This window comes from Notechis scutatus, chromosome 4, assembly GCF_049901735.1.
Source record: "Notechis scutatus isolate UNSWTSFEM ecotype Mainland chromosome 4, rNotScu1.2, whole genome shotgun sequence".
NCBI lineage: Eukaryota > Metazoa > Chordata > Lepidosauria > Squamata > Elapidae > Notechis > Notechis scutatus.
Genome location: NC_142012.1, coordinates 14,878,696 through 14,898,268, shown reverse-complemented (window position 1 = coordinate 14,898,268; position 19,573 = coordinate 14,878,696). Strand labels below are relative to the sequence as shown.

The following is a 19,573-nucleotide window of genomic DNA, read 5'->3' as shown; positions in this document are numbered from 1 at the left end:
TGGATAAGTTAGTAACCTGGTTGTGAAGTGAATCTGGCTTCCCCATTGACTTTACTTGTCAGAAGGTAGCAAAACATTATCACATGACCCTGGGACAATGTAACCGTCATAAATATGAGTCAGTTGTCAACTGTCTGAATTTTGATCACGTGGTACTGCAAAGGCTGTAACTGTGAAAAACAGTCACAAGTCACTTTTTTTTAGTGTGGTTGTAACTTTGAATGGTCACTAAATGAACTGTTGTAAATTGAGGGCTGTCTGTACTTCGTCAATCTGCAGAGAATCTTCTCTTTTTTTAATAAAGTTTTGTATTTTATATTTACGATAAATCCATCTTTCAATTCAACAGTGTGTCAACTGGGTACATATATCTTGTGAGAACAATTACCATTAATACAATCTGCAGAGACTCTTCTGAGGAGAGTCAATCAGAACTTCACACACCACCACCACAAACAAGGATTAAAATAGGCCATTTTCTCAATGGAGGGAAGAATGGATTCTCCTGTGAATTTACATAGATCGACACTAAATACCTATTTAAACATAAGTCCAAAGTTTCATAGCCAGTTTCAAGCCCTATTACAAGTTTTTTTCCTGTTGACGATGTTGATTTTTTTTAATTGCAATTTTATTTTTCTCTGGTTTCAATAATCCATGCAATGGGGACTTCCGGTTTGCAGGTTTCAGCAGCGGCAGGGATTCGTGATACTGCGCGATCCCTGCTGCGTTCGCTGTCAAGGTTCCCCCGATCCGTTTGGATCTGGGTAATATAGCTGCCCCGTAGAGGCAGCTGAAGACAGGGGGGATCCGGACAGGTGTTTGGGGGCGTTGCAGACCTCCTCCCCAGCCAGCAAAACCCCCTTTTCCCAAGACAGATGAGCGGCGGTCAGTAATGGCCGCCACGAAGAAATCTACAGCCGGACAAGCAGGTGCAGGAGGGAGAAAGCTGGAAGAAATGAAAGTTGCTTTCAACTGGGACAAGGCAAGAGAAAGTGCCCTGAATCTTGAAGGCTGCTAAGGATACATTGTTCCTAGTAAGAGTTACAAGCTGCGAACATTCTAAAAGGGAAAGTTTTTTTTTCTTTCGTTTCACTCTCCTTCCTAACGTGACAGCAGATGGAAAAAATCTTTTTGGCTGTGAGTGGGAAGGGAGAGGGGAAAAAAAAATTGGAGCAATTGAAAATAAGGAGAAGATTGCCTAGATTTTTAAAGAGTTACTAAACACCAATAAGACTTCTAAAAGAGATATTTTAAAGGGAATTTTGTGACTAAACTTTAACCCCAGAAAGAGAAAGTGAAGAAGGAGAAAGTATTTAAAATAAACAGCCTGTTTGGATTTTTTGGTGATTTTGGAACTTCTGAGAATTATTTCTGATTAAAAGCACTCGGGTGGTTGTTTGGGAAAACTTTTTCTCTGCACAATGGCATCACTTGTGGATGGACTGAAACTTGTATACCAAAAATATGAAAAAGAAAAGCAAGAAGGGAAAGATGTCCTTGGCACTCTTTTTCAATTTTTAGAAATGGCTGTTTATACTTATGTAAAGCTGAATGAGCAACAGGATGATGGGGACAAAGAAGAAGCCATCTTTGATGAACAAATAACTTTGGTCAGAAAAGGGAAAAAGAAAGAGAAAAAGGAAAAGAACACTTTAAGATCTGGAAAAGCAACCCAAGAAGAGAAGAATAAGGTGAAAAGGGGACATTATGTTAGGAAACAACAGAAAGGGGGAAAGCAGAATAAAAGGGAGGTGGAGAGACAAGGGGGTAAAGTGGACAAGGAGAAGAAGAAGCAAGGGAGAAAGGAAGGGATGAGAAGCCTTAATGGTGGGGAGCAAGTTGTAAAGAAGCAAAAGTTTTTTAGAGATAATGGATAAATTTTATTGAAAAAGGGATTCTAGAAAGGTACATAAGATTGCATTTCTATATTTGTATTTAGAAATAACCATAGAAAATTAGAAATAATATGTAATTTAAAATGCGATAAAATATTTAGTATAATCTAGTGAAATTTTTGTTAAGAGAAGGGGAGTACTGTAATGGAACAATGATTTAAGATATGTGATGGGGGGAATAATTTTGGAAAGCATAAGTGTTCCCACAAAGGCATGATATTTAACTGAAATGGGTAAAATTTTTAAGATATAAATGATTGTTAATATTAATGATTAGACTATGTTACTCTAGTGAAACTTTGTGAAATGAGAGATTTGAAGTAGGAGAAAGGGGAACATTGTAATGAAATAATGATTTATAATGTGACGTGGGGGGGGGGGGAATAACTTTGGAAAATAGGTGCTCCCATAAAAGTATGTGATTTAACTGAAAAATAATGTGTTAAATGTTTAAGACATAAATGAATATCAATATTAATGAATAGATTTGTATTGGTTTTGATAATACTGTATAATTTTAGAACGTACCAGACAGAATCCTAATGTAAGTTATGTGTTTTATATTAAGTATTATAAATATAGGGGAAAGAGATAAAGGCATCATACTCCATTTAGTGTACAGGAGAAGTTTTTTTTCAAAGAAGAAAGATAAACGGATAGCTGGAAATAGAACAGACAAAGAATAATAAATATTATGATTCGAATTGAGAGGAGATAAATAAAATAAAATTGAGAAAATTTAAAAGAGAGGAGAAGTTATATAGAAAATTGAAAATGCTAACAAGATATGGAATGGTATATAAAATGAATATGAATTTGAATTTGTGTCTGTATCAAGAGTTTTAACCCGGGACTAAGCAACTTTCAGAAAAGAGAATTTTTTATGCTTTTATGTTTTGTGTTTCTGTGTATTTATGTTTTGTATGTCTTTAAAAATTAATAACATTTGTTCCAAAAAATAATAATAATCCATGCAATGCAAAAAGACCAGAGCTACAATCCCTAAGAGTATAAATTCACGGATTATTAGCTTTACCATATCTTGTCAATGCTAGAGCCATCCATCCTCCACCAAAGTGTCTTACCTTTCTCTTTTTCAGAGTTTTGCTTGGTGCATCTGTGCTTCTTTTGTCGATACCCTGCTTTGTCATACCATGGCTGTCTTTAAGTTCATGTTTTTTAGGGAAGAGCCCCTTCTCGCCTGGCTGAGGGATCCGCGAGAGGAGAGCAAGCTCAATTTTAACCACAAGCCCTGGCGGGACGGGGGAATCCCTCAAGGGCGACAGCAACTTCTTATCTCTGATAGGCAAAATATATTTGTCTCTTTGAAGTTCTTCCTTGACAGTAACAGACACCTTGGAGCCACCATTAGTTCTACTAGTAGTAACCACCCTCGGGCTTTCACCGAGAGGACTGAGGGGCAATGGTTCCAGGGCACTTCCCGCCACATCTACTTTTGTGTCATCGTGAGCAAATAAGGTTTTAAGCGTTTTGTGTTTTTTCTTCTCAGTGGTTTCTGGGGCAGTTGGTTTCGATTCCTTCTTATCGTCCGGTTTCGGCCTCCCTTTCGTTTTCACCTTAGGCTTGTCTTTGGAAGACTGGTCTTTGGCCCCGTACAGTCCCAGTGGTTCACTTTCCACTGTCAGGCCTCTCTTTGGTTCCTCCTGTACTGTCGCTTTGCTGGATTTCCTGGGTTGCTTACTGCCCACCGTCTGGTGGAGAGGCTCTTCTGGGACCACAGGAGTCTTTTGGTAACTGCGTTTGGTAGGGAGATGTACATCTTGAGTTGACCGAGACACTCTGCTGCCGGGTTTGGAATGACCATCGCTCATCTGACATTCCCTTTTGCCTCCATTACCACTGCTAGAGCTGACAGTTTTTCCTTGTCCTTTGCTCTCCTGGACGTTGCTTCGACTATGGTCATCTTCCAAGAAACTCTCTGTGGGAGATACTGGCTGGCTTACTTTGATCAGCCAGTTGTTCAGCTGCCAACATCTGTTGGATGTTTGTGGATCAGGCTATGGAAAAGAAAAGGAAAGAAAAAATGAACACGCGTCATCAAAAGTTGCATGGAATCCTGCTTTAAATTAACGATTTTCTGCACTCTAGTTTGAACGAAGACATTGATGAATCACAATAGACCATGACTATTGAATCCTGGAAATAAGGAGAAATTTCCTGACAGTAAGAACAATCAACCCATGGAACAGAAGTTGTCTTTGGAAGTTGTGGGAGCTTCATTCCTGGAAGCTTTCAAGAAGAGATTGGACTGCCATTTGTCAGAAATGGTGTAGGGTCTCCTGCTTGGATGGGGAGTTGGACTAGATGACCAAAATGGTCCCTTCCAACTCTGTTCATCTAATCTAATCTAAGTCTGTTGACTGTATTTCCAAGTGAACAAATACGGAAACAAACAACAACAATTTTTGCTACCTTGGTAAAAATTACGCTACATGTCCAGAGAAAAAAGTGTACTCTACAAAAAACAGAATGTGCCATCCAGAGGAATCTTTGCTTCTTCAAGTGATTATTTCCCCTTATTGTCTCCTAAGGCATGAAACACCACCCCAACATGACCCTGAATGGCTCATCAAAATATCATCAAAACACCCCTGCCAGGACTGTTCCGTTATGTGCAACCACATACCTATTATCATTAAAGGCTAAACAATGGGATATATTAAATATGAAATGCGGAAAATACCCTTCAAGTTTTTACTGGGGTTTAGTTTAGCAGTTTCTTCAACTGGGGACTTTCCAAATTCTCACTGTCGGGTCTGGGAACTTAAAAGTCCTTATTTTCAAAAGACACTGATTTTGGAGAAGGCTGAGCTATGTTCTACTTATGTGATAATGATTGATTATTGTACCCATGTGACAATGATTAAGGTTTCCAAGGAGACCTAAATCTTTCTACCTAGCCATCTAAGTTTGAATGTTTCCCTCTATGCAGGGAAGATGCTAAAAGGGGATAGGGAAAAAAATACAAGTTGCCATTCTTTTTTCCCATCCAACAAGATATAGGAAACATATTATTGTAAAGAGGGGTTGGGGCTCCATGTGTCTGTCAGTGGGATAGCTTTCCAAACACTGAACAGAATGGAATGCAGGAGTTAGGGGGCAAACTGGCAACAGAAAGATAGAAGTTGAAAATGAGCCAAATTCACTGTGGAGAAAAACATTCCAGAATATCTTCCTCAATGTATCTCGGTTCTAAGCCCCATCTGCCTTTCTGGTCAGGAAAGCAGAAACACCACACACACACACACACACACACACACACACACAAGCACACACACTATTGTTTCATTACACAGGAAAAAATGCAGACACTTCCTATGGCCACGGTTGGCAAAGGGGTTGAAAAGAATTCTACAAGACAGAATCTGCAGGCTTCCTCTAACTTGTTATTTATTCTTTTCAATCCTCTCTATCAGCAGGATAATTCTCCCAAACCAGAATAGAACAGGACTGAATTTGGAATGTCAAGAGAAGCCAAATGGAAGAAATATTGAGAGTTTGAAAGGGCTGGATCCAGACACGAGTTGTGAGACACACACACACACACATACACACCATGCAAATTTACGGGGGTGGCTGTTGGGTAAAAGCATGCTGACCGTTCTAACGTCTCAAAGGTGCTTTTTCCAAAAGGCAATTGGACTTTAAAAGTTTTAAAACTGAAAATAAAAGCTCACTAAGTACAGGTGGTCCTCAACTTACGACCACAAGGGAACCCCAAATTTTTATTGTCAAATGAAACATTTGCTAACTGAATTTTGCCCCATTTTATGTCCTTTCGTGCGACAGTTGTTAAGTGAATGGCTGCAATTGTTAGGTTAATAATACGGTTGTTAATTGAATCTGGTTTCCCCATTGACTTTGCTTGTAAGAAGGTCGCCAAAGGGGATCACATGACCTCAGAACACTACAGTTGCCAAGTGCCTGAATTTTGATCACATGACTTATACGGATATGGCAACGGTCATAGATGTGAAAAACAGTCATAAGTCACTTTTTTCAGCGCCGTTGTGACTTTGAACGGTCACTAAATGAACTGTTGTAAGTCAAGGATTACATGTACATTTAAGTAAATGTCTGATTTTTGGAGGGCTTGCAGATTTTGAAGGGAGGCATCTTTTTGGCATCTCCCATTAACCAGAATACCTAAAACCGTCAGATAGATGAAGATCTCTTCAGAATAGGAGGAAAGAATTTGGTCTCATCCATTGTCAATAGAACTAAGAATTCAATTTTTGTTTTCCTCCCTTCCATCTCCATTTCCTTTCTTTTTGTACGTTATCAAGACTTTAAACCAGAAGTCTCCATGGCTGCCTGGAGAATTCTCCAGCATAGCTGAATGGAGAATTCTGGAACTTGAAGTCCACAAGTCTTAAAGTTGCCAAGTTTGGGGACCCCTGCTTTAAACACTCATTTAGTTAAATTAATAACCTTCATTTATATAGCAGTCCATATTTAGTACATGATTTTGGTCAGTTTGCAATTAAAAACAAAACCCATAAAATAAAATACAATATAAAAAAGAGACAAAGCATATAAACATCCCAATAAAAGAATTGTACATAAGACTATTTGTTCCCCACAAGCTATGTTGTTTTCTATGTGTAAAGAATGATATCATTCATTTTCCCCCAAAGTAGGATAATTTCAGATACAGAATTGCTGCCTTGGCAAAAATTATGTTACGTGTCCATAGAAAAAGTGTTCTCTATCAATTTTTTTGCATCGATCCAAAATTCCTTCAACATGTCACTATTCTAGGGCAACAGATGATGAAGTCAACATTTCTTTTTTGTTCCTGAAGTCGTTTCAACCTAGGCCTGCTTTTAATTATGAAACTGGTGCTTTTTTCCTGTTTTGATTTCCCAAGTAGGTCACTGGAAGTCTCCAAAAGTGAAGAAACCAAGCCAAGTAAAATTATGGAGCCCACCCAAGTCCGAGGAGGAAAAAAAAATAATAACAGGAGGAGAAAGAACTTTGCTTACAGAACTCAATGTTCCATGCAAATCCTTAACTAACTTTTAAAACTTTTTCTTAAAGGGTTATGTTTTGAATGTTGTACTGTCTGCTAAATGCACACAAAAGCAACCAAAACAGGGAGGATAAAAAGGCCTGAGTTCAAATTTGGAAATAGAGTTGGGGTGCTGAGTAACCCACATATCCAGCATGGATTCAACTTTGATCCAACTTCAAGTGATGTTTTGTGGATAGCCAAAACCTGGAGAACGTTACAGTTATATTCAGAGAATGACTTAGAATGCTAGATGATAGATGATAAATGGCCTCACAGAGGATATAATTAACGGGCCAAAGTTCAGGCACACTGCAATTTTTTCAGCGCTTATCATTATACAAGTTTTCTTTAAAAATGGCTCCAGATGGCGGAATAACATCTACCATGAATTTTTAATTTATTTATTTATACTTTGTGTTTCTAGACCACGGGTGTCAAACTCAAGGCCCAGGGCCAGATCTGGCCCTGGGATGCTTAGATCTGGCCCATGGGGCTGCCCTGGAAACAGTGAAGGTACCTCTGCCAGTGAAAACAGAGCTGAGGAGAGCCTCCGAGCTCCGTCTTTGCTGGCAGAGGATTGCAGGAGACAGTCACAGCCAGAAACGGAGCTTGGGAGCCCGTTTTGCTGGCACAGCCCTTGGGCCACCACAAGCACCGACACAACAATATTCAAGATACATTCGCTGACGATGTAAAGCTATTCAACAATACTGCTACCCTTCAAAAAGACCTTGACTATGTATCAGAATGGTCAAACAAATGGCAACTTCAAATCTTAACAAATAAATGCTCTGTCTTACATATTGGCAAAAAAAATATATCAGAAAATAAAATACAAGCTGAATAGTCAAGACCTTGTTGATGATCCAAACTCTGTCAAGGACCTTGGAGTACTCATCTCTAATGATCTAAATGCTAGAGCCCACCGTAACTACATAGCCAAAAAGGTATTAAGAGTTGTTAACCTAATCTTATGTAGCTTTTTCTCTGGTAATATTACACTACTAACTAAAGCATACAAAACATTTGCTAGACCAATACTTGAATACAGCTCATCAGTCTGGAACCCACATTACGTATCTGATATTAACACAGTTGAGAAAGTCCAGAAATATTTCACAAGAACAGTTCTCCACTCCTCTACTCGTTGCAGAATACCTTATGCCACCAGACTTGAAATTCTAGACCTAGAAAACCTAGAACTATGCCGCCTTCGGTCCAATCTTAGTATATAAAATCATACATTGCAATGTCCTACCTGTCAATGAATACTTCAGCTTCAACCATAACAATACAAGAGCAAACAATAGATACAAACTCAAGGTTAATCGCACCAAACTTGATTGCAGGAAATACGACTTCAGCAACAGAGTGATCAATGTCTGGAATACTCTACCTGACTCTGTGGTTTCTTCCCCAAACCCCAAAAACTTCAACCTATTGACCTCACCCCTTTCCTAGGAGGTCTGTAGAGGGCGTGCATAAGTGCACCAACGTGCCTACCGTCCCTGTCCTATTCTTTCTTTTATTTTTCTTATATGTATCCATATATGCATAACTATGTTTTTACTTATACCTATTATCTTGTAAGCAACTGACAAACCAAATAAAATAAATAAAATAAATAAAATGAGTGATGATGAGCTGGCCATGCCCACCCTGGACCCTCGAGGTCAAACATAATCCTGATGCAGCCCTCAATGAGATCGAGTTTGACACCCCTGTTCTAGACCATCTATCTTCTTCAGGGAGGGGCTCAAGGAATTTACAAATCATTGCTTACCAAAGAGGAATGCAACTACAGGATATGCAGATATACCACCGTGTGTTACAGATATATAAGTGTGTGTGTGCTTGTGCAATGAGACCAATCCCAGTTAGCAATATTTCTGAATTAGTATTCCTGTGTACAACTATCTAGCTTTTCTGTGAAAAAAGTTTGTAGACTGTTCAGTTGGCCAGTGAAAAACAAGCCTTTTCCCATTTCTCTTATTTCATTCAACAAATGAAAAGGCACCAGAACAACTGATTAATATCCTGACCCTATATTTAACTCTTTTTGAGGAATTAGCAGTTCCCCATTAACTACAATAGTTTTCATGAAATGACTGGCCTTGTGTTCTGTTGGATTGTAAACTCTATAATTCCTGATCGGCATAGCCAATAGCCAGGAGTTGTATTGCAGCAATTTTTTCTTGGGGGGTATCAGGAAAAGGAAAAATCATTAACTCTTTGTTCTGTGTAACTTCTAGCTGCAAGCCCTGATGGTTCCATGTGGACGCCCCAGCAGTATGTGCTGGCCTTGCTTGCTTAACAGAGGTAGTGTAGAAAATAGGGAAATGGTGCAAAACTATCCAAAACATAGTAAGAATAGTTGTCTAACATGTTCTTGTACAAAGAGGGAGAAAAACATCAAAAAGGAAATAACTGTGTAGACCAGGGGTGTCAAACTAGATTTCATTGAGGATCTCAGGGTTATATGTTTGACCTCGTGGGGCTGGAGTGGGCATGGCCAGGGTGAGTGGTGCCACCTCAACATCGAAGTATGTCCAGGGTGCCTGTGGTGGCTTGAGCGCTCTGCCAGTGAAAACGGGCTCCTGAGCTCTGTTTCTGGCTGTGGCGGCCTCCTGCAACCCTCTGCCAGTGAAAATGGAGCTCAGGAGGGCCGTGTGTGGCTGTTTTTATCAGCAGAGACACCATGGGCTGGTCCTTTGCTGTTTCCAGGGCGGCCTCACAGGCCAGAGCCGGCCCGTGGATCTTGAATTTGACACCACTGGTCTAGATAGAGTTTCTCAACTGTGACAACTTTAAGATGTGTGGACTTCAGTTCCCAGAATTCTTCAGCCAGCATGGCTGGATAGGGAATTATGGGGGTCAAACTCCACAAATCTTAAAAAGTTGCCATGGTTGAGAAATACCGATCCAGACTAAACAAAGGACACATTTAGAAAATGGACGCTGTACCTCAGGTGTCGAGACTCTTGTTGGCGGATCAGTTCCTTCGCTGTCACTAGAGCTGCTTTCAGATTCAGAATCGGAGGAAGTGTCTGAGTCGCTTGTGCTTTCGGATTCTGCACTGCTGGAATGAGCCAATGCCACACTCTCGGGCTGCGATTGTGGGGCACTGCAAACCAAAACCAGGGGATAAAATTAGAAATGGGCGCGGATCGTCTTTCTGAATTCTCCTCTTCCGCTTGACGCAGTGGCCCCGTGAGGCGAAATAGTTCAACCAGCACAATTTGCAAACATGACACCACTGTTCACCAATCAATGTCAAGAGCCAAGAATGAAGGAAGATCTTTAGTCAGATTTTGGAGACCAAGAAGGACATTGCTAAAAATAAAAATACACACAACAACAAAGAGGGAGATTTCCATAATTAGGCTTGTTGAGTGATGTAACTGCTGGAAACTTGAATGCTTTTAAATGTAACTGCCGAAACATGCTGCTGGCTGTGCCTCGACTTACAACAACAATTGAGCCCAAAACTTCTGTTGCTAAGTGAGAAAGTTGTTAAGTGAACTTTCCCACATTTAACAAGCTTTCTCACCATGCTTAAGTGAATTACTGCAGTGGTTACGTTAGTAACACAGTTGTTAAATGAATCTGGCTTCCCCATTGTCAGAAGGCCGGAAAAGGGGATCACATGACCTTGGGGCACAGCAACGGTCATAAATATGAGCCAATTGCAAAGCGCCTGAATTTTGATCATGTGGCCATAGGATGCTGCAACGGTCATAAGTGTGAAAAATGGTCATAAGTTACTTTTTCAGTTCCGTTTTACTTCGAACGTTACTAAATGAATGATTAAGTTGAGGACTACCTGTATTTTCCTCCCCATGTTTAACAATGTTTTAATCAGTTTATAATCAGCACACAAAGAAAATACAAAAGTAAATAACAGGAAAAATAGGGAAGGAGAAAGAGAACAGAAAAGTGAGGGAAAGAAAAGGTGAAAACTTCCGACTCCCTTTGGTGCAGTAGAATAAGGAATTAACATCATACCTCAACTTTTTACTTCTACATAATAGTTTAAACATTTCTATAACAAAAAATCTATCTGATCAGTAAAACCCAAAATCAAAGTTTCATTTTTTTTCCACCTCAAGCATAAAGCCTAGAAGTGGTTTCCGAGTAGAAATGAAAGTGTGTATTTTTTTCTTTGATAAAAGCAGTCAATTTAGCCACCTCTGCTAACTCCATCAGCCATTTCTTCTATTGTGGGGATTTCTGTGCATAGAACAGCCTTGCTGCTGTCATGACTCCCTGTATTTTCCTGAAGAAAAGTGTCATATATCTGTCTGCAACCTTCTATTTTTATCCTTTTCCCCCGTTCTGTATTATTCCAAATAAAAAATTCTTCAGTCCATGCACATATGAGAAATCAATTTTATTTGTTTCAAAATTCAATCTTAGACATACTTATTCAAAATGAATTCCACATCTTGCAGGAAGTTTATTGTCCAGAAAGTTTGCATAGTTTGCATTCTTGGGAGAACAATCTAGCCTCTCTGTCTATCCAAAGAAATATTTGAAGTGCCAGGCATAGAAACATACATCTTCCTACAAAGAATGCGCTCTTCCGCTGACCTGGAGCCTCTCTTCTTCCTGCAGTATTTGGGTAATAGCTAATGGAGTTGCAGTCACTGAGTGAATCAATAGGCCCTCACTCATTACAGCACGTATTTAACAAAGAATGTGTGCTCGTGAGCGCACGTTACTTGCTCTATTCTTAATATACCATCAGCGCTTGGTGGGAGTAAAAGCATAACATTTAATTTCTAACTCTTTCTTTATCCAGTCAATATACATTTAAAATAATGGGAATTAGTACTTTAATAAGTACTTGAATGCTAAATAATTACTTAGTGGGCGCGATGGCTCAGTGGTTAAAGACTTTGTCCCAGCTCCTGCCCACCTATGAGTTTGAAAACATGCAAATGCAAGTAGATTAACAGAATAATCGAGTTGGAAGAAACCTCGGAGGTTTTCTAGTCCTACCCCCTGCTCAGGCACAAAACCCAATCTCTTCTTAAAAACTTCCAGTGTTGGAGCATCTACAACTTCAGTTCCACTGTCCCAAAGGTACTTTTTTAGGAGGCAACTGGGCTTTGTTTTTTCTTTTTGAAGACGTTTCACTTCTCATCCAAGAAGCTTCTTCAGCTCTGACAGAATAGTGGGAAATGGAAGGATCCTGTCAGAGCTGAAGAAGCTTCTTGGATGAGAAGCGAAACATCTTCAAAAAGAAAAAAAGCAAGAAAGTCCAGTTGCCTCCTGAAAAAGCACCTTTGGGACAACCATGACCTGGATGACTGAGAATCTCGACAGACTTTCAGTTCTACCAATTAATTGTTCTAACTGTCAGGAAATTTCTCTTTAGTTCTAAGTTGATTCTCTCTTTGATTAGTTTCCATCCATTGCGTCTTGTCCTGCCCTCAGGTGCTTTGGAGAATAGCTTGGCTCCCTCTTCTTTGGGGCAGCCCCTGAGATATTGGAACATCACTATCATGTCACCCTTAGTCCTTCTTTTCATTAAACTACACATACCCAATTCCAGCAAGCATTCTCTATATGTTTTAGCCTCTACCTATTAGATTAATAGACACCACTTCAGTGGGAAGCTAACAGCATTCCATGTGCCTTTGGCTTAATCATGTTGGCATGGAAATTGTGTTTGGACAACACTGGCTCCCTTGGCCAAGAAACAGAGATGAGCACCGTGCCCTAGAATCGGATACAACTGACAGGGAAACCTTTACTTTTAAAAAATTACTAAGCATTTCTAGAAATGAGGCCAATTTGATGAGGTAAGTTATTGTTTTGGGCTGATTCACACCTGTGGTATTTGTCTTATAGGTAGTCCTTGACCAACAACCTTTTGTTTAGTGACCATTCGAAGTTACAACAGCATTATAAAAGTGACTTATGACCAATCCTCACACTTCTGACTATCACAGCATTCCCTCTGGTCACATGATCGAAATCCAGCCGTTTGGCAACTGGCATGTATTTATGATGGTTGCAGCATCCCATGGTCATGTAACTGGCCTTTGCAAACCTTCCTTGCGACTTCCAACAAGCAAAATCAATGGAGGAAGCCAGGGCTTGTTTAACGACCATGTGACACATCTAGTCCTGACAAGGGACTGAGTCGAAAGCTGGGGGAAACCAGTAATGGAGGCGGGACTATGCAGATTGATAGACTCAGTCCAATGACATACGAGATGGAGTTAACCCTTGCCTGGACTCTTGCAGCAGCTCAGTGGAGAAAAGGTAATAACATTGGTGAAACTCATTTAACAACTACCTTCCCTAGCAAGGGAAATTTTGGTCCCAAGTGTACTCATAAGGTGAGGACTACCTGTGGTTCCCCAGTTCAAACTCGGGATCAGTGAGATAACATCAGGGAGAGGCTTCTGTGAACAGAATGGGACAATTGACTACTGGCCAACTTGCCCTGGGATAATTCAACAATTCCATTTAGTAATTTAAAATAATTTTTAAAAATATGTTAATTTTTTTATCATTTGTATTTCATTTTGTCCCTCCTTTCACACCATTTCTTTAATGATTCTATTCCACCGTTTCTTTGATATTAGTGTAATTCTTGTCCCGTGGCGAGTTGACTGTGGCGAGTTGTCCTAGACCAGGGGTGTCAAACTCACGTTGTCACATTGTCATCACGTGATGTATTGCGACTCCCCCCCTTTGCTAAACTGGGTGTGGGCGTGGCCAGTGCATGACACATCTGGGCCGTGGGGCACAAGTTTGACACCCCTGTCCTAGACCCTTCAGTGAAACCTACTGGGCCACAGCTTTACTATCATGTTCATATGATCAGAAACCTCAGCATTAATTTATTTTTACACACACACCAATCCAAAACAGCCTATGATCATTTTTCCAACAATAGCAAGCATTTGGAGTAGCACAAGTGAAGCAATGCCTAGCAGAATATCAAATTAGATGAAAATGCTCCCATTTGAAGGTTTACATGTTGAAACATGCCTTGCATTCAACTCAAACCTATCGCTTGACTTCAATATAATTAATGGCTCGTTACTGAACTTCCCACACACGAAACAGCTTGAAGTTATTCTTTCTCCTCACTCCATATTTAAACTGTAATCTCCTTTTATTCTGAGATTTGATTGTGTGTGCTTCTTTTGGGGGACTATTAACATGCATATACTTTTCTAATGTAATTTTTTTTTAAAAATGAGTTGTTGTTTTTTCATTTTTGCCCACACTAGTGGATTTTGCATCGCTTAAAGGCAAAATTTCTGCTAATTCCAGGTCTACAGTTGAAGAATGCAACAGTTTCAGGAACAAGGTAATTATTAGTGTCAAGTTCAGGCATAATGGTGTGAAACATTAGCAGTTGCTTAAACAGCTAATTGGGAAATATGCCAAAAAATAAGCTGCATTTGGAATCAATACTTTTATCCTAAAGGATGCTGCTCAAAACTTACACTGTTTATATTTTGAGGAAGCAGAAACACATTTTTTTACAGATAAATACCCTCAAGCTCAAATTCACAGTTTAGTTGTAAAGCTTTTACTGTTTTGGCAAAACTTTTTATTCCAAGTTTTTTTGTCATGTTATACATGTCTAACTGAGATAGCATCCTGGATTCTCAGATGCTGGCTTAGTTTGTTGTTTTGTTTTTAAGCTTATGGATACTGCTCAAGGAGGTTAGTTACTTTACTGCAGATCAGAATGAAGGTGATATAGGTAGTCCTTGACTTACGACCACAACTGAGACCAAAATTTCCATTGATAAGCAAGACAGCTGTTAAATGAGTTGACACTATTTTACAACCTTTCTTGCCACAGTTCTTAAGTGAAACACTACCATTCTTCTTAACACGGTTGTTAAGTGAATCTGAATTCCCCACTGACTTCCCTTGTCAGAAGATCGCAAAAGCTGATTATGTGACCCTGGGACAATGACCTCAGTATCATTATTTTCTTTTAAGAGCCCATAATCCCTTGCAGGGTGGAGTCTGGGCAACTGAATGGAGCTGAGAGTTTACTGGCTGGATGCCCTTCCTGTCGCCAATGCGGAGTTTTGTTCAGCAGATATATTCTCATTGTGCCCAGGGAGAGAAATAGGATTGTGAGGCGAGAACTCCACCTCTAGGCCACTGCAATGACCTCAGTATACTTGCAATAAAATACAATGCCAACAAGGAATGAAATGGCTAGTATGCTGGAAAAAGGCAGGGAGAAGAACAATTAACTGAAAACAGGTCCTGATTTTTAAACCATATTGTATTTTACAGCAAGGCAAGGTTACATTATTTAGCAATATCTGAGACTACTCTGAAAATAATAAGTACACTTCTGAACATGCATTATTTCAAATTTCCTCCATGGAACTGATATAAGCATACATAACAGGTACTTCATATCATATTTACTATATTTACTATCCCTTCTGCAAACTGGATGTTCAGTGAATTATTAAGGACATATCGTTTTGTTCGTTCTTATCATCACAGTGTTGAGGTCAAGAAACACTCAGTATTTTTCCAAGTTTTAATAACTTAGATTGGTTTCAAATCAGCCTTACAAATCTCTATGAAAAGTTTAACTCGTCTCTTTTAACTTTTCCTACTCTCTGAATGCTTTTACAGAAATTTCTAGTTACACATAGTGAATGTTTACATCAAGCTCTCCCTCCCCCTATTCCCTCTTATTCGTCATAAAGCAATTGTACCTTGGAGGTGTTGATGAGGAAGACGGTTTATCAGAAACCTGATAAAAGGGAAATGAAAAAGATAAAGTTTAGTTTAAGCAGTCCATACAGAAAACGGACTGCAGAAAAATGTAAATGCAGTCTATGTATTAGAAAGATCAATCTACCCCAACCACGTGCCCTACAGATGCACTACGTTAGAACTCTCAAAATTATTTGCTAGCACAGCACAAAGGCCAGGAATTCTGTGAGTTGTACACAAGGTTGGGGAAAGATTGATTCATAGTTTTGAGTGTGTGTGTGTGTGTGTGTGTGTGTGTAGATAGATAAGATATAGAGATAGATATAGAGATAGATAGATAGATAGATAGATAGATAGATAGATAGATAGATAGATAGATACTAACTTGGTCATCATCGCAGTCTTCACTGTCACTGATCTCTAGATCTTTATGCAGTGTTCTGAAAAACAAAGAAGTCACCCGTGCAGATCAGTACTCAGATTTAGAACTACCATAAAGTTATTTTGGAAAATGCAAGCTTAATTTTCTTAATTCTCTTGGGTTTTGTATGCCATGTTCATGGATGAGATTGAAAAGTTTTACCTTCCCTGTTTAGTAAAGAAAGTGTGCTAGACAAATTATGGTGAACACAGTTTTTTTCCGAAAATGTTCTTGATGGAACATAAATTTCAGATTTGCACTGCAAAAATACAAAAAAAAAAAAAAAAAACCCCAACCACATCCTCTTGAAAGCAAATGAAATTCATGCTCAATGTTGCCTAATACAGAAAACAGCCATCCCATAAAAGAAAATCTACAATATATGCTTCTACAAATGTGATTCTGTGATATATTCCTAGGCATTGAAACAATTTTGATAGGCAAAACAAAATGCTCCAAGTTTGTCTCAATAATAAACTACTTAAAGCTTGCCATAAAATGAAACATGATATTAATGTCTAGTTTACTTTTACTGAGATTTTGAGAACAGCTGTGAACAACTGAGTAAACAAGAACAATTTTATGATATGTAACAAAACATATCATATATGTTTTGATATAAACATTTAATTTTAATAAATTAAAATTAGAAAATAAATTAATTAAGAGAATTAATTCAATAGTACCTCTCTGATGAACAAGAAAATATGTGACATTTAAAACTCTAAATCTTTCAAAGCTACCTATAAAATCATGAATATCTACATGTGATACATGCAGGAAAACGGCAAAAAATGCATAGCTGAATTGAGTTAAAATAAAAATCATTAAAATAGCATCCTAAGATGTTTTGGTTTCAGTTCTGAAAATATAAGAAAGTTCTTTGCTCCTTCCAATAACTTCAACATTGTGCTCAATGTGTTAATGATTTGCTTTTTTCATTTATCCAGACAAACTGAAGAGTACAGTATATTGTGCTGTTCTCAAAATGCGGAAATATGACCACTTTGGGAATGATGCCTGGCAGCGGTTTGCTACCAAACAAATAATGCTTTTAAGAGCCAAGAGAACAAAGTGATGGATAACAAATCCAAATGAAAACACAAGAGATTAGAGTTTCTAGATAAGATCTATTTATTTAAGCTTGCCAGCTGGCAGTCCTTTTTAAGTATACCTCTTCTCCAATCCTGTAATACACACACACACACACACACACACACACACACACACACAAGAGAGAGAGAGAGAGAGAGAGAGAGAGAGAGAGAGAGAGAGATGACTGAGTGTGCCATGTAATTGGAAATTACTAGAGTGTTTAGAACAGGGGTGTCAAACTCACAACATCATGAGGACATAATGTGACATATCAGGACTTCTGCCCCCTTTGCTAAACTGAGCGTGGGCATGGCCAGCGTGTGACGCATCTGGATTGAGGGCCAGGAGTTTGACAGCCATGGCCTAGAATGTAGACATATTTTGGCTGAAGAGCAAGTAACAAGTACCCCAGCATTTCCTGGAAGGCTTTGTATGCAGCATTTGTGGATCTTAAATCAATAATTGATTCAATTCCCATACACAAGTTGTGATGGAGGTTAAAACTTTCCTCCATCTAATATAACAGTGACTGTTATGTCTCACAATAGTATCTGGATGCCCGAGGACAATGGTCTGCTCAAGTCTCGGTTCAAATAGGGTCTACCAAATGTTTGCTTCAGTATCTGGTGATCTTATACCTTATATCAAAGCAAAGGTTATGATACTCTCAAGAAAGAGAATGGTCCATAAACACATATGGATGGGATGTAGGCAAAGTGAACACACACACACACACACACGCATGCACACCTGTATCCAGGTTAAGTCTCAAGTTTCTTGTCTATTGGACAGCAATTACAAAAGGGTGGGGCTTAAAGTTTTTAAAGGCCAAGGAAATCAGTCAAATGAATTTTCAGGTAGGTAGCCATAAAGGTTCCCAACACTGGAAACTATTTATTAAAATTTTTAACATATATTCCAGGCCCTCTGATGTATTCCCATTGAGAGTTTATGCTTGGAATGAGTGATGGCCCTATGCAATTGAGTCAGGTTGCTTAAAATATTGACTTAAGCAGGGATGTTTATCTTAATCTTTGACTTCCAGTATCTTGAATGATTATATTTCTTGGTAGAAAAAAAAACCTTAAAAACAGCATTTAATATTTTAGATTCACTGGTCAGCTTCTGAGAAGGTTAAGATTATAATCAGGTCGTGGCTGTTAAGATATAAGCCACCAAAAACAATTTGATGGGAAGAGGCCAGCCCAAGAATCTTTATATTATTATTTAATATTGCTTATGCTTCACATCGAAGAGCTTTCTCTTCTCCTGCTGAATGTGTTACCATTAATGTCTCTGGAAAAGAAATATAGCAAGATATCCTTAGAATAGATTGGTCTATGTGCAGTTAGAAAAACAGATGCAACCATGCACCAATTCCTGCACTACTGCTATAATACAGACACCCATTCAGACCTATTAATACCCCTTCTAACCAAATGAATAGAAAAGAGTCATTATACAATCTCTTATCAGACCAGTCATTACAATGAAAGTGTGTGTATGATTTGACTGTTAAATATGTTTTAGCAGAATGGCTGATTTTATAATCTTGATATTTTATGGATGGTAGGCTATTAAGTGGGGATCATTTTTGTGCTGAACATTGATTGCCCCCAAATTATTTTTTGACCATAAATATAGACTATCTAATAGATACACACATCTAAGTTTTCATCAACATCAGTCCAGGAAATAGTAATAGCAGACTTATATACTGCTTCACAGTGCTTTACAGCCGTCTTTAAGCGGTTTACAGTCAGCATGTTGCCCTCAACAATCCGGGTCCTTATTTTACCAACCTCAGAAGGATGGAAGGCTGAGCCAATCTTGAGCCAGTGAGAATCGAACTGCACAATTAGCCTGCAATACTGCAATCTAACCACTGCACCACCACAGCTCTTTAAACTGTTTTTTTTTATTACAGTACGAAAGAAAAGTGACTGAAAATTCCTGTAATCATTTCTATCAATATTTCTCCTTCAGAATGAAAAGCAGCTGAAATTTACACACATTTTGCATGAAAAAATCTTAGCTTTGATCCCTGCCAACTCTAGGAAGAAAGGATTCAGAATCAAAACTAGAGAGATTTGTCAATAAGTTTATACGACTCGTGACTAGATGTCCCCAAATTACTATAGGGCAGCTTCTTAAAAAAACCAGCCTGCATGTTATTAAAAAAGGTTGTTATTTAAAAAAAGCCCACTGGAGATTTGAATGAGGAGTCAAAATAATCAACATGTATCTGGCTATCCAGGGAGAAGGGTAGATCTGCTAGATCTATCATCATCATCATCACCACCACCACCACTACCATAATCATAATATATTTTGCTGTCTATGCATACAAATGTACCAGTCAGACATGGGGGAGGAAGGGTATTTGAGGGCCAATGCACC

General features: G+C 38.8%; 1 protein-coding gene across 13 annotated transcripts in view; it reads right to left on the bottom strand.

Annotated features, from left to right (window-relative positions):
* AFF1 (ALF transcription elongation factor 1) overlaps positions 1 to 19,573 on the bottom strand; it is a 175,624-nt gene that overhangs the window by 17,897 nt on the left and 138,154 nt on the right. For all 13 annotated transcript variants that reach the window (XM_026687925.2, XM_087962842.1, XM_026687924.2 and 10 more), the window contains 4 exons: positions 16,043 to 16,097; positions 15,657 to 15,694; positions 9,898 to 10,057; positions 2,984 to 3,916 (listed from right to left, as the gene is read on the bottom strand). In XM_026687925.2, coding sequence (XP_026543710.1) covers positions 2,984 to 3,916; positions 9,898 to 10,057; positions 15,657 to 15,694; positions 16,043 to 16,097 — 1,186 coding nt within the window. The remainder of the gene's footprint in view (positions 1 to 2,983; positions 3,917 to 9,897; positions 10,058 to 15,656; positions 15,695 to 16,042; positions 16,098 to 19,573) is intronic.